Source organism: Periophthalmus magnuspinnatus, chromosome 8 (genome assembly GCF_009829125.3).
Source record: "Periophthalmus magnuspinnatus isolate fPerMag1 chromosome 8, fPerMag1.2.pri, whole genome shotgun sequence".
In the NCBI taxonomy this organism is placed as follows: Eukaryota; Metazoa; Chordata; class Actinopteri; order Gobiiformes; family Gobiidae; genus Periophthalmus; species Periophthalmus magnuspinnatus.
Window position 1 is genome coordinate 18,865,584 of NC_047133.1, and position 13,956 is coordinate 18,879,539.

Genomic DNA, 13,956 nt, shown 5'->3' on the forward strand with positions numbered 1-13,956 from the left:
TGTTGAGCTCCAGACCTGCAGGGTGGAGGTTGGATGCTGCTCTGAGTCGGTGCAGTTGTGATGGGGATTGAAGAGGCCGATGGTGTGGAGTGACAGCATTGTTTCCATCAGCGAGTGTGGCTAATACATGACTAACGCCTAATGTAGCACTTAGAGCAGTTTAAATAGTGTTATAAATCCAAGCCTCTATTATTACCTCTTAGCATTAGCAATTTAGCATTCACAGATCTGGGCACAGTTTCAAAAGGTACACTCTTTTCTCTAATGGACGGTCTGTCACCTGCTTGTCGCCATGGAGATGCTATTGCTTTGCCTAGAATATTCCACACAGCATGGTATTAGACTTATCTACCTCCATAGGCTCCATAGAAACAACCAGATGTCACCGCCAGGCCAAATTACAGGTTAGATCTGTGGCGAGGCAAGCCTGCTCACTGTAAGAATATGTTCTTTGAATCAAAAAAAATAAATCAGCCTTATGGATAGGGATGCACCGATATGATACTGAAAACTTTATTGGATCAGATATTGGTTTCATTCGATATCCTGGTTGGTTAGATAAAGTGATGTAATAAGACTATTTACTGGTCATAGTTGGCTTAGAACATTTGATTTTTTATTTTTTATTTATACAGAGTTGTTCTATATAACACATAACACATTTGTATCAATTTTGGATCAGTTTAGTCTCATTTTATTTTTGTGTTAAGGAAATAAATGATTTTTTTTTTCAGCCTTTACACTGGTATCGGTTGATATCGGGTATAAACATATACTTAAAGCTGTATTATGTGAATCAGTATTGGAACTGAAAAAGCTACATCTTTACATCCTCACTTATGGAAACAAATTATAGACAGATAAGTGTAATGCCATGCTGCAGGACATTCCATCTGTACTGGACAAACCTCCTGATCTCTTCACTTCTTCATTATGCAGTACACTCTAATTCAGGTTGCAATAAGAATGTATAGTACTAAGAGCTAAAAGGCGATAATGTATATTTCATTAAGCCACAGCACTGAACCAGGTTGTGTGTCTCATAGAGGGTTAGTTACATAAAGAGAGACAGCGCTGTTGTGGTAAGTGAAGGTTGGCAGATCATGTAGGAGGCCTCTCTGAGTACAGCACATGATGAGGTGCTTTAGATACTCAGAGCAGCAGCCATGGGAACAGTCCAACCCCCTTGAATCTGGTCATGGGGCAGTTTGTAATGAGCCAGAACGAAACCGTCTTTGTCACATCTACAGCCCTGAACCCTCTCTCAAGAGAAATGGGGCAAACGATTTTTCCATTGGTTACAGGTTTATTTACTGAGCTTAAAATGTTTTGAAAGTGTGCTGCCTGCTTGTCTCCATGGAGATGATATTGGTTTGTCTAGAAAGTTACACAAAATGGCATTGAATTTATCCATAGACTGTAAAAAGAAGTTAACTAAGTGTGTGTGATGTCGCCAACAGCGTTCGACTCCAGTCAAATGAAGCTCATTGAGGCTAGAGCAGTTACAGCGACCAATTTAGAGCTGAGTTCCATTCATCCATCCATATTTGAAAATCCGACCACGAGTATCATAGCAACCAAAGAGCTAATCTGGAACGAGGCTTTTGAAGGTAACGCCCCTTCCACCTGCACCTTCTGGTTTCGCAGGGAGTGGGATCTTCAGTCAAACCTGTTGCTTACGTGAGCGGGAGCAACCTCAGGTAGAGACAGCACCAGATTCATCTGTTATTAATGTCCATATCTTGATTTATGGACACAATAGCAAAATAAACACACCAGGATCATGTAGAGCGGGTTAATAAAAACATTGCACTGGAAGCTGGTCCATGATCACTTCCTATTAGGAACACAATGGCTAGCAGGTTAGCTATGTCCATTTATAAATACAGTCTATGAATTCATCTCTCTTGCATTTTTTAATTACAGGTGTTTTGAATGCTGAACAAAAATACTTTGAATTCTTACTATAGGCAGAGTCGTCTCTCCACAGATCAAACCTGGCACTTGGCCTGGTGGCTCAATCTACTTTTCATGGACATATATAAGTTTATAAACTTTGGAAAATCTCAGACAAAATGAAATCTCAATGGACTAGTAAAGGCGTACATTTAGTACACCCAGGTTTGTAAACTGGCAGACTGAGAGGCAGATTGGCCAAACAGATTTAGAACAAACAATTTCAAACACAAAGAGGGAATACAAGGCTTTGTTTGTCAATGCATTTTTAGAGTAGAGTTTAAGAGTCAACAAGAACAAAATGAACCAACTTGTGTCAATTTGAAAACTCTGAGTGCTGTATGTGTACTTTACTTAAGTACATTTTACATGGATACTTTATACTTTTACTTCACTACATTGACAGTAGTATCTGTACTTTCTACTGCACTACATTTTTTAACTGGTCTGAAAAGTAAAAGTATTCTTTATTATTGTTTGAGACCTGGTGAAAAGGTTTATTTTTTGAGCAAAAAACCTCCTAAAATCACCACATCTGAAGCTTCATTAGATCTCAAAATCTGCGCAAAAAATACTACTTTTTACTCTTTAAGTACATTTTTAAACAGATACTTAAATACTTTTACTTAAGCAGATTTTTTCATGTGATACTTTTACCTGAGTATTTTTTTTTTGCTCTGTTATCTGTACTTTTAGTTCAGTAACAAAATTGCATACTTCTTCCACCAAACTTTTTCCATGGCTGATGAACATAGCTTATCTAACATCTCCTGTCATGATAAAGCCTCCATCTTCCCTGTTAATAAAACCCCACACATTCACTTTAATTAACTCATTATGAAGAGCATGAACCGATATCAAAGCTTACCAAATACTGTCTGTCTATTGCAGTGTAAAGGTAAACAAAAACCTGGCAACATAACAGTGTATATAGAGCTTAATGTTGAAAGAAAATCAGCTCTGGCCCATATGCTCCTTTTGTGTGTGTGTTCAAACCAGTGCAGCTCTGATTCAAATAGACTTATCTAAAACCAACAGAAAGCAGCGTCAGAGGCACGCCACTTTACAGTGGAGGCTTCACAGCGAATGAAGAGAAACCAATTAGCACCAGTTGGCCAGTATCATATGACAGGAACATATTAGCGTTTTGTGTAACTGCTCTGAGGTTTTTCTGTGTAAGTATTAACAATGATGGATTTATGATGACACATGGACAGTGTTATGGGGACAGGGGCTCGGAGCTGTTTTTTTGGTGTTGACATTTGAAATCCATTCTTCACAAAGTTATGCCACAACTCCATAGTGTCCCACTGGTTTAACATGAGCCAAGGTCGATGTCCTCAGGAGCAACATGCACCTGATCCCAAGTTCAATGCTTTGGTGCAGTGTTCTTAGGGTTTGAAAATACCTGTGATAAAAGTCAACTATCTAAAGGGCCTATATTACACAGAATGATTCGTGTGAGCTTTTAGTCGTGTTATAATGTTGTTACCTCATCAAAAACAGACCTGGAGCTGTGTTTTGTTTCATTCACACATGTTTGAGTAACTTTATTATTAGTCTGTCTGCATCTCCAAAGCTCAAAATGTGCTGTTCCATCTTGTGATGTCATGAAGTGGTAGTTTTCAAGTTAACAGCTCCTTTTACCTTTAGCTCAGTACAGATTGGCAATTCCAGAGCTGAAATGATCTAAATGATTCTAGTGAAGGTGTGTGAAGTTTAAAAACACAGTGGGACACTTCCTGTATTACCACATGACATCACAAGGTGGAACAGAGTGTTTTCAGTTTGAGAGAATTACTCCTAAGCCTAAATATGCAAAGTTTGTGCGTTAAACTTGAAACAAAACACAACTCCGGGTATGTTTGTGATGAAGAAACAACATTATAATACAGATCAAAACATAATGTAATATGGGCACTTTCATTAAAAGTAACAACTATTTTTAGTATTTAAGAATGTAAGATGTAACGTGAACTGGAGCCAGAGCTGATGGAGCTGGACCCGCGCCCATGCTCACTTCCTATTTGAACCGCAGCGTCTAGCAAGTTAGCTATGTCCATTTATATATACAGTCTATGGTGCTAACCAGATCCAACCCTGCTTAGCTTCCAACATCTGACGAAATGGGAATTCTTAAAGTGACAACTCCATTTGGACACTTTACACAGTCGATTGCATCATACTGCAAATATATAACTTTTCAGGTAATAAAATGTGTCTGTTGCTGTTTAATTGTACTTCATAAGCTAACAATAAAAAATAAAAAACTACAGAAGCGCTGGGAAGTGGAATTACACAATTGCCTTTTACTGGTAAGATGATATAACCTAAACAGAACAGGACAGGACAGGTATTTACAAGGACATTTTATGCTGTAAACCAGAGGTGCCCAAAGTGGGGCCTGCGGGCTGACCATGGCCCTTCAGAGGTTCTAATTTTGCCCTCCAAGGATTGCTGAGATTTGTAATAAATATTTATTTTGACTCAATTTTGCAGTGAAAAGAGTGTTAGGAAATACACTGAAGCCTACACCAGTCTATCTTTTCCCTGAGGTCCCCCCCGCTAGCGTCGGCAACAGGTTTAATTGACAGCATTGCTAAGTGCCCACTCTCCGCTAAATCAAGGCGGGAAGGGGTGTTACCTTCAACAACCTCGCTCTAGATTGGCTCTTTGGTTGCTATGATACTTTCGGTCATAATTCCAAATATGAAACTCGGCTGCAAATTTGCTGCTATAACTGATCCAGCCTCAATGAGCTTCATTTGACTGGAGCCGAACACGGTGGGTGACGTCACACTCATTTAGTCCACGTCTTTATACAGTCTGTGCCACTGAGGAAAAAATGTGGGCACCCATACAGTACGATTCAGCAATAAGATAATATTTCAAGGTAAACAATATCCGGGGCTTTGCATTGACCTACATTCCCCGTGGGCAGACCCTGACCGCTCCATGCCTGTCTGTCTCAATCCTCACAACACATAATTTACCCAGCCTCCTTTGGTCCCTGTAAAGCAGCTAACTCTCTACACCAGATTTACTGCAAACTCATTGACAACGCCCCACCAGCAGCACACACGCTTAATATTATCACCCTAAACATCCAGAGATTCTAACAGGTGGCATGAGCACTGCTAAGGCTCCTACCAAGGGGTCTATTTTGGGAGGAGTAGGTTGAGATAGTTTAAGAGTTTGAATCCCAGCATGTTAAAGCTAGCTCTTCATAAAAACATGAGCACTCAAGCTACACCCACAATCACTCTCCCATACGCTGAATGTGTCAGTGACTTCTGATCAGCAATGAGACATTGTCAGCTTTTAATAGCACAATTTATGTTTGGAAATGAATCTTCCTCAACCTGTAAATGATTTGACATCGCCTTTTGAAAAGTCTTGCTGTTTTGTCGAATGGATGTCCTGAAAAGTGCTATGCAAGTGTGCTATGTGTTAATTAGTGGGTTTTGGATGACATCACAACATTCTATGTCAATAACATTTAATAAAGATGGGGGCAGCTTAAACGAATATTGCTGAAATGCAGATTTTTGTTTATATATAGTGAGTTTGTTGGTCTTGACCTCCAAAAAATATTTTTTATCAGCTTTCACTTATTGAATGATAAGTGGATATAGTGATTAGTGTGACAGGCCTACTAGAAACTCACTCACCGTCCTCTTTTTAATCATAAACCTATGAGAATAGTGGAGTTATCGCTACACTAAAGGCAAGTCAAGTTTATTTTTAATAGCACCACTTGTACACAAAGTAATTTAAACTGCTTTACAGAATAAGAAAGATCTTAAAGCCACCAAACAAACAAATCAAAACATAAATAAATAATCACAAAACGTACATAAGAGAGAGAGAAGAGAAGAGTGCAGAATAAAAACCTTTCAGTCATAGTATTCAAATTAAGCATTATGGGTATTATTTAGACAACAGGTTGGCCAATATTACATATCAGCCTGTGCTGAAGATTTAAAGCGATTCATTAAAAAGTGCAAATATCGGCCAGATATATCAGCCTACCTACATATCAGCCTATCTACCTTCTCACCCAGAATGTCTCTACCCTTTCTCCTCATTTCACACTACATCTACACAGATCCTGTACAGTAAAACTTTCTACAAAATAAATAAATAAAAATGATATTAAATAAATAAACAAACAACAACAACAACAACAACAACAACAACAACAATAATAATGTGTTCTTGGTATAGATCTTATTCTGGATGCCCTAAAAATTCGCTTTCTCCACATTGCAGCTGACACAAGGATGTGGTTGTGCAGTTTTGCAGCTGAAGCCCGACTGTTTTAAATGAAATGAATAAAACATAAATCAGAGACTGATTGAACAATGATGAACTTTCAGACACTCTAATCTTATCTGCCTCACGACTATAGAAGCATCGGGTTAGAATACAACACAATTAGAATATATAGAGACTCAAGCATCGTGTTTGTTTAGAGGTGTAATTAAATAATCAATGTTTTGAAAAAGTAAACAGTAAAGTAAATTGCTGAAAGGTTATGTCCGAAAAGGCATCGGATCTACAAGGTAAATATATGCATGAATAACTAATGAGATCATCAATGTGCTCATTTAAATGATGGAAGAAGTACTCAAGTTTGTTACAGATACAGGAGCAAAAAAATACTCAAGTAAATTAAAAGTGTCACATGAAACAATTTAAGTAAAAGTATTCAAGTATAAGTTTAAATATGTACTTAAAGAGTAAAAAGTAGAAGTATTTCATGCAGAGTTTCGGTTTAATAAAGCTTCAGATGTAGTGATTTTGATACAGATTTGAGCTGAATTTTGTTCAACAGATGCAACTGACTAATTTTTTTTTTTTTCTGGCTGTTTTTATTTGTATATTTTTGTTTTCAATCTATGAATGTGCTAAAAATAAACCCTCAGCCTGTTCAGCAGGTCTCAAACTATAATAAACATACTTTTACTATCCACTTTAAAATCTACATAAGTAAAGTACAGATAGCAAGAGACCAAATTTAATCGGTCAACTGGACAAATCATTGTAGGAGTGAAGAGGCTTTACTGCTCATCCAAGCCGCTTCTTCAGTTCTGGTCAGACTGCTGCTGGACACTGCCTTATATCTGTCTAAAGGGAGGAGCTAACTACACTGAAACTGTAAACAGCTATTGTCTCCAGTTTCAGCCTTAATGACCCTGAAGTACAGATACCTAAAATTTGTAGTTCAGTATAATACTTTACTGCTTTTACTTTGTTACGTTGTTTGTTTGTCGCCACTGACCCCAGGGAAGGTAAAACCACATGAATGACACAGGTCATATTATGTAATAGTCATGACTCTATTACTCAAGTAGTTATAAAAAAAAAATTAGGTTACATCTGATCATCCAAATCTTAGTCACTCACTTAGACATGTCACTGTGATCCAGAAAACTGTACAGACTAACTGGAATAAGGTGACCACACGTCCCTATTTATCCGGGACAGTCCCAGTCTGAGACTTGTCTCCCGTGTCCCAGAAGATTCCTCCAAAAGCACTGCTTTGCCCCATCTTCTTTTGCCTAACTTGACACCCTCCAACAGTAAAACTAAGCATATATCATCAAATATTTTTGTTTAAACACAAAAAACTCCTTGAAAATCCCCAGAAAGCCAAAAACGCACTCAGTCGCAATAACAAAAGTCGCTCAGATTATTCACAGATTCAAATGTGAGTTTAGAATGAACTGAGCGCTTAAGAAAGTTCTCAGTTATGCTCTTTCTTCAGTTATATTATTACCAACCACACTAACCCAGTTTTTATTTTTGAAAACTGGAGCATCACATTAGTTTATGAACACACTACACCATATATAGCCTAACCTGCATTATAACTGGCCAGGTTGTGTTTTTTACATTGTAGTTAACACGTTAATTCATTGCCATTGAGGTTAATTATTAAAGAAATGACCATATATGTTGAAAAAGCTCTTCAAGAGACAGACAGCACAAAAGCTCAAGAGACTAGAACTGATCTAAATGTTTATATTGTTTGTATACGTTGTGCTATTCGTGTCATAGCAACAACTAAGACAAAATAATGATAGTGAAAGTTTGTTGTGAAAGTAGTGCAAAGCTTACCCAGTTTCTTCACGGGGTCCACCGGCTTATCCACAGCTTTTTTCTTATGCTCTTTGGCACTGGTCGCCTGTGATTTACCACTGCTGCCCAACATCACTGCAAAAAATCAAAATAAACTTGTAAAATTCAGCCAAAACGCCCGATACTGCAGGTGCGCGCGCTGTGCTCCAGTCACCCCGCGCGGACGCACCAGACGGACGCGCATGGACTCAAAGCAAAAAGTTCAGTGAACGACTCTCTCCGGTCCACATGTCCCACAAGTCCCTCCTCCGGCCCGGGCAGAGCGTGTAGACCCACTCCTCATAACTGTGCGTAACATGAGTCCGACCACCACCACCTGGTCCTGCTCTCCGCCCATGGCCAAAATACTGCACAGATTTAAGATTTAAGAAGCAATTAGGAAAAAGTAATAATTTAAACTGAAGTACGCACATGTATAGTTCAGCCTATTTGATAAGTTCTATTTAAAATGTTGTGAAAGTCAAACTAATCTCGCCTACATAATGTGCAAAGGAAACTACAGGCTTGAATGCATCCTAAACACATTTGCTATTCCATCAGTGTCCCACAATCAGGAAATAGACTTGCACAAACACATCCCATGCCAATTCCTAATGCTAATCAATTATGGTGTGGCGCCCTCTGGTGTTCAAACCGGGGAACTGACAATAAACCCCCAAAACAACTAAACATGCAGTGTCCTCAGTAAAATATTGTTGCATGAATGGTGTTATGAAATGGTTGACATCATCAGCAAGATAGCAAAAATAGTCTTCAAGCAAGGTGTGGGGATCTGTAGACTATTGTAAGCCTGCTTTGAATGTATAGTCTGCTAATGGAGTTTTATCTGGGCTATAGATCTAGCCATATCAGTAAATCCAAAAATGTTTTCTACAGGTGATGGAGGATCAGACAGGCTAATGCATTCAGACCAGATGTGGATAGCTAATATTTATTTATACTTTGTGCATGGGCTGTATAAAAAACAGCTTATTTTGATGTTTATTTGGAATAACTTTGGCCTAATAGGGTACCATGAAGAGACTGCTTGGATCCATAATTTATATCTTTCATGCACACTCAACTGCAGTAACAACCATGCTAGACAGAGAGAGATTAAGTCATGCCTGCTAATCCTCACAAGCTGTGATCTATGCAGGAGCGAGTTCTGGGCTGCACCTCTCCCTCATTTCAGAGTATGGAACCCTCAGCATGATTTCACAATCTCTGTGGTCATTAGGTTTCACATTAAGTGTAACATACATAGGCCTATCACTTCTTCCTCAAAGGAGTCCCAGCTGAGCCTGCTTATTTGCAAGGGCTGAAACTCTGTCTGATTCTATTAGTGGAAACAGTAAGCCAGTGTTGTTTGGAGCTATTGGATAGCCACCGTTTTAAATCAGAGATGCAGGAAGGTCCAGTCCACCCCAAAAGAAATCCCATACTAGATAACACCAGAATATTGATAACTGAAATAAGGTGATTTACAGTGCCCTGACAACTTATCTGTAGGCTTAGACCTATGCATGTTAAATGTAATTAAATAATAGACCAGATTAACACACAGGCATATTCTAACCACTGTGTAGATGGCCTTACAGTTTATTTTAATATTGTGTAGGCCTAATAATAGGTTATATAGCCTACATTAATCATGCTTAGCCTACTGAGGTTGAAAAAAGGCGTTCAAATATGTATACATTATAGTAAAACCATTAGAAAAATGTAACCGATTTATTTAATTTGTGCAACCATGATAAAAGGATAATTACTGACAAGCGAAGTGAACTAATGCAAGCTCCATTGCTTCCCTGCATGGCGTGGAACCGTCTATTACCTGGAACAAAAATCCTAATACAATGGATTTATACGATTAGGTAGCAAACTGGCGTTGTTTTTAATTTCGTAATATTGACATAAATGTTATCGTTTGACTAAATATATACACATGTTGTACGGTAAATGTAACAAAAGGAGTAGGCGGAGTGCCCAACAGAAACACTGCGCTCCAGGAAATAGACCGACACCAATGCAAACAGACTGGCCTAGTTAGCAGAAAGTCAAACTAACTATTGTAGTTTTATTTTGGGTTTATAAGAAACGCCACTTTGACAAAGCTTTGAATTCGTGACTAGTCTAGAACATTTCAGCAGTAGGCCGTTTGCGTTAAAACTTAAGTTCTGTGATTTGGAAAACACCGAAATGCTAGCTAGTTAGCATTACACGATGGCTAACCTAGTATAACGTAGGCTACGGATGACATCAATAGTTATTGTTTATGGCGACATTTCCACGTATGAGCTTATTAATTTAAATGTGTGTTTATTGGTTGTAACATTGTATAAAACTTCATACTTTTATTTGTATTTAACGTTAAGAGCGTAACGACGAGGCGCTCGCTTGCTAACTAACGTTTTGCTAACGTTAGCTAGGTCGGTTATCCGCAACAGCGAATACACGAAACACAGTGGGGAAAAAACACTGTAAGAAAAATGGGTCGCTCGGAAAGGTCCCAAACAGATCTACACCAGTCCGTCCAGTAGAAACAGGATTATTGACAAAGTGTAAGATCGCCCGACCCTCCCTTGGACAGCGAGCAGCTTGAAAATGCACTCTCTTCGGCGACTGGACTGTAAATGCCGTTTGTTTACGGTGCTCCCGGACTTCGCCCGTCTCTGCATCTCAACGTATCACTCCGCACTGCACTGGATTCGAGAAAACATAAATTCTGTGCAGTCTTTCTTCTATAATGTATACGCATATTAAAATATAACGTAATGCGCATCGTGTTTAGTCACAAAATGTGCAAAATGTTCGTTTTATATTGCATAAAGCCGACAAACGGACTAGATTCTGTGATCGGTTCTAATCATTTTGCATAAAACATGGGGGAGAGGTGCCATATAACTCCTAATATGTTGTTGAAATGTATGACGACTGCCTACATACAACACCAGCTTGTAATTTACGCATATACTAGTGCAATACAACTCTCTAATATTTAAAGTTGCCTTATATTTTAGAATATTTATGGGTATACATTTTAATCCCACCCCCATGGTTGTAATAGTATCGTCCACAAAATGCGCCGAACTGCTTTCTTGGGGTGGATTACGTACATTTGAAGGACAGCTCAATTAGCCAATGAAAAAATACTACAAGCTTAGCAACAGAAAAGTGGCGTTCCTGACCAATCAACGAAGAGAAGGCTGGTCCGAAGCGTGGCCCATTTTCTAAAATGTGATTGGTTCAGAAGCCCGTCAATAATCTTAGACTTGTGGTATTTGTAGTTTAAAGGGGGTGTAACCTTTAGTTCTCGTCGATGAAGGAAACACCATGTCCCACAATGCATCGGTCAAAGCAGGCCGTAACATGCGCGAGAGTAGAGGCGGAGCTGGTATATAAAGAGCAGCTCCCTCGTCTTCAGTAGCACTCTGGACACTGATGAGACGGTGAAACGCAGGCTCTGAGTGAACGAAATCTTTTATAGCACCGAAATAGTTAATGATAGTTAGCGACAGTTGCTTTGACAAACCCTTTGTGGAGTAACAAGTGTTTACTTAATCGGAAGTTTACTTTTAATTAGAGAAAGTTTGTTTTCATACTATTATTTTATCCTATTTTGGATGAAGTTTATTTTTGTTTCTAATTAAGTTTTTTGATAACTTAAAAACGCTCACTTTTAAGAGCGTAAAGATGATTTAGAGCGCTGCACAGAACACCATCGGGATGTCAGAGGTATCGGAGCCGAGTCATCACCTGAAAACTCCCGTCAGCCCCTCAGGTGGGAGTGGAGGAGACCCTGTTTTGGAGCATCCCCCGAGCTGCAAGCAGAGCGCAAGCCCCGAGAACGACGACAGGGGGCGACAGAGAGAGCGACAGCAGCAGCAGCGACAGGACAGGGATATCAACACAGACAAGTTATGGCAATCTAAAGGCGCACAACAGAGGGGGGTGTGCCCTGACCCAGCGGCCGGAAACGAGCTCTCAAAGTGCCATCCTCATAAGAAACCGGACGGGAATCACCACCAGCACACCTCCGACCCTGGCAATGGGGAGGGGGACCACCACATGGACTCGGACCCGGGGCTGGACTCTCGCCCCGGGGGAAAGAAGAGGCACAGGCGCCGCACCTCCAGAAAGAAGCGACACTGGAAGCCTTATTTTAAACTTTCCTGGGAGGAGAAGAAAGCCCTGGATGAGCGCGAGACAGCCAGGGCGTCCCGGGTCAGAGAGGAGATGTTCGCTAAAGGACTCCCCGTGGCGCCCTATAACACCACACAGTTCTTAATGGACGAGCACGACCGAGAGGAGCCGGACCTGAACACGGAGATCGGCGGGGTCCGGAGACAGTCAGGGGTCGGCGTGGGGCTGGAAGACACCGGCAGCGAGGAGGACTTTTTGGAAAATCCTAATAACGAAGAGGAGGATGAAGAGGACGGCAGCGACGGTATCGGGAGGCCTGGCAACGCGGGGGGAGAGTTTCTTCAAAGAGACTTTTCAGAAACATACGAGATGTATCATGTTGAAAGTCTCCAGAACATGACCAAGCAGGAGCTGGTCAAGGAGTACCTCGAGCTGGAGAAGTGCATGTCCCGCCTGGAGGAGGAGAACAACCGGCTGAGGAGAGCCCTGGATCCCCCGGACAGCAGCCTGTCCCGCCTCCGGGAGCTGGAGCGGGAGCTGGAGAGACTCAAGGCCCAGAACAGCGAGCTGCTCCTGCAGAGCCAGCCCGCGGCCCACTGAGCACGTGAGACACACAGAGACAGAGACACACAGAGACAGAGACACACAGAGACAGAGACACACAGAGACAGAGACACACAGAGACACACACACACACAGAGCATCGGACTACTTCTGTTTTAAAGGGGCTGTATGTGAGGCTTTTACTTTGAAATTATCTGAGACTGGACGATTGTCTGATGTGTTGACTTGAGGAGTTATCACCTGATTCTTTAAATCTGCAGATGCTTATACATTTTTACCACTAGATGGAGTAGTGAGTCACAGTGTCATAATATCTTGCAGGATTTAAATTAAGTTAAATTATGTTTTTATGGCTGTTTTCTAAGTACTACATTTTATAAATCAGGGGTAAATTCAGTTTTTGACTGGTCTATAGTCATTGACAGCCATTTTAAAACTCTTATGTTCAAATGGGCCACAGACTGAGTTTGAGACATTTATCAAGAGGAATTTTAAAGTAAAAATGACATAAAGCTCTTTTAAAATCACATTTTCTCTGTAATCCGATTGTTTCGAGGACTCTGAGGTCATGCATTGCAATGCAATACCACACATTTCTTTTCTATTTGGACAGAAAGAGTGTCCCGTTCAAACCCAGAAGTTCTGTACATATTTGAAAAATCAAATTCTTTTTTATAAAGACGATGTATCTTACAAAACAAGGCTGTTTTGTTTGTTTCTGTAAAGCTGGTCATTCTTGACAAGGACTTGAGCTATTGGAGCCACATGTGACATTTCCTCCTCTAAAATAAATGCATTGCAAAAATGTTTTACAAAATGAACTCCACATTTGACATTTTAACAGTTGTGTGTTCAACAAAAGTTCAAATAAAATAATTTCTGTTGTATTGTGTGTGGAGTGTGTTTAAATGACAGGAACAGGCTGGAGCTGTGGGTGAGAGTGCACGGCTCCTGTCACCACTTACACAGCCACAAAGTGCTTCATGTGCGGCTCCTGAAACGGTCTGAATCGAACAGAGCACAAGAGAGCGAGAACACGAACGCCGGAGTGCGAGGACAGGGGAGGGGGGGATGGAGAGGCTTCATGTGAAGGTTAACCTGCCGTTTACGCACAGGGCCATAGTGTGGAAAAATATCATAAAAATGCAAATGAGTGACAGAGACAAT

The 13,956-nt window shown here is 40.3% G+C and overlaps 2 protein-coding genes across 3 annotated transcripts in view; one reads left to right on the forward strand and one right to left on the reverse strand.

Moving 5' to 3' along the window:
* Positions 1 to 8,652, reverse strand: part of plcd3a (phospholipase C, delta 3a) — a 40,726-nt gene extending 32,074 nt beyond the window's left edge. The window contains exons 1-2 of one of the 2 annotated variants that reach the window (XM_055223900.1): positions 8,270 to 8,652; positions 8,080 to 8,175 (exon numbers count right to left, since the gene is read on the reverse strand). In XM_055223900.1, coding sequence (XP_055079875.1) covers positions 8,080 to 8,173 — 94 coding nt within the window. In that variant the 5' untranslated portion in view covers positions 8,174 to 8,175; positions 8,270 to 8,652. Of the gene's footprint in view, positions 1 to 8,079 lie in introns of both variants that reach the window. The other variant, XM_033970568.2, reaches the window with a different exon arrangement.
* A 2,861-nt stretch (positions 8,653 to 11,513) lies between these two features.
* Positions 11,514 to 13,670, forward strand: hexim1 (HEXIM P-TEFb complex subunit 1). Its single transcript, XM_033970569.2, has one exon. The coding sequence runs from the start codon at positions 11,809 to 11,811 to the stop codon at positions 12,823 to 12,825; it is 1,017 nt and encodes a 338-aa protein (XP_033826460.1). The 5' UTR covers positions 11,514 to 11,808; the 3' UTR covers positions 12,826 to 13,670.
* Positions 13,671 to 13,956: the final 286 nt, after the last annotated feature.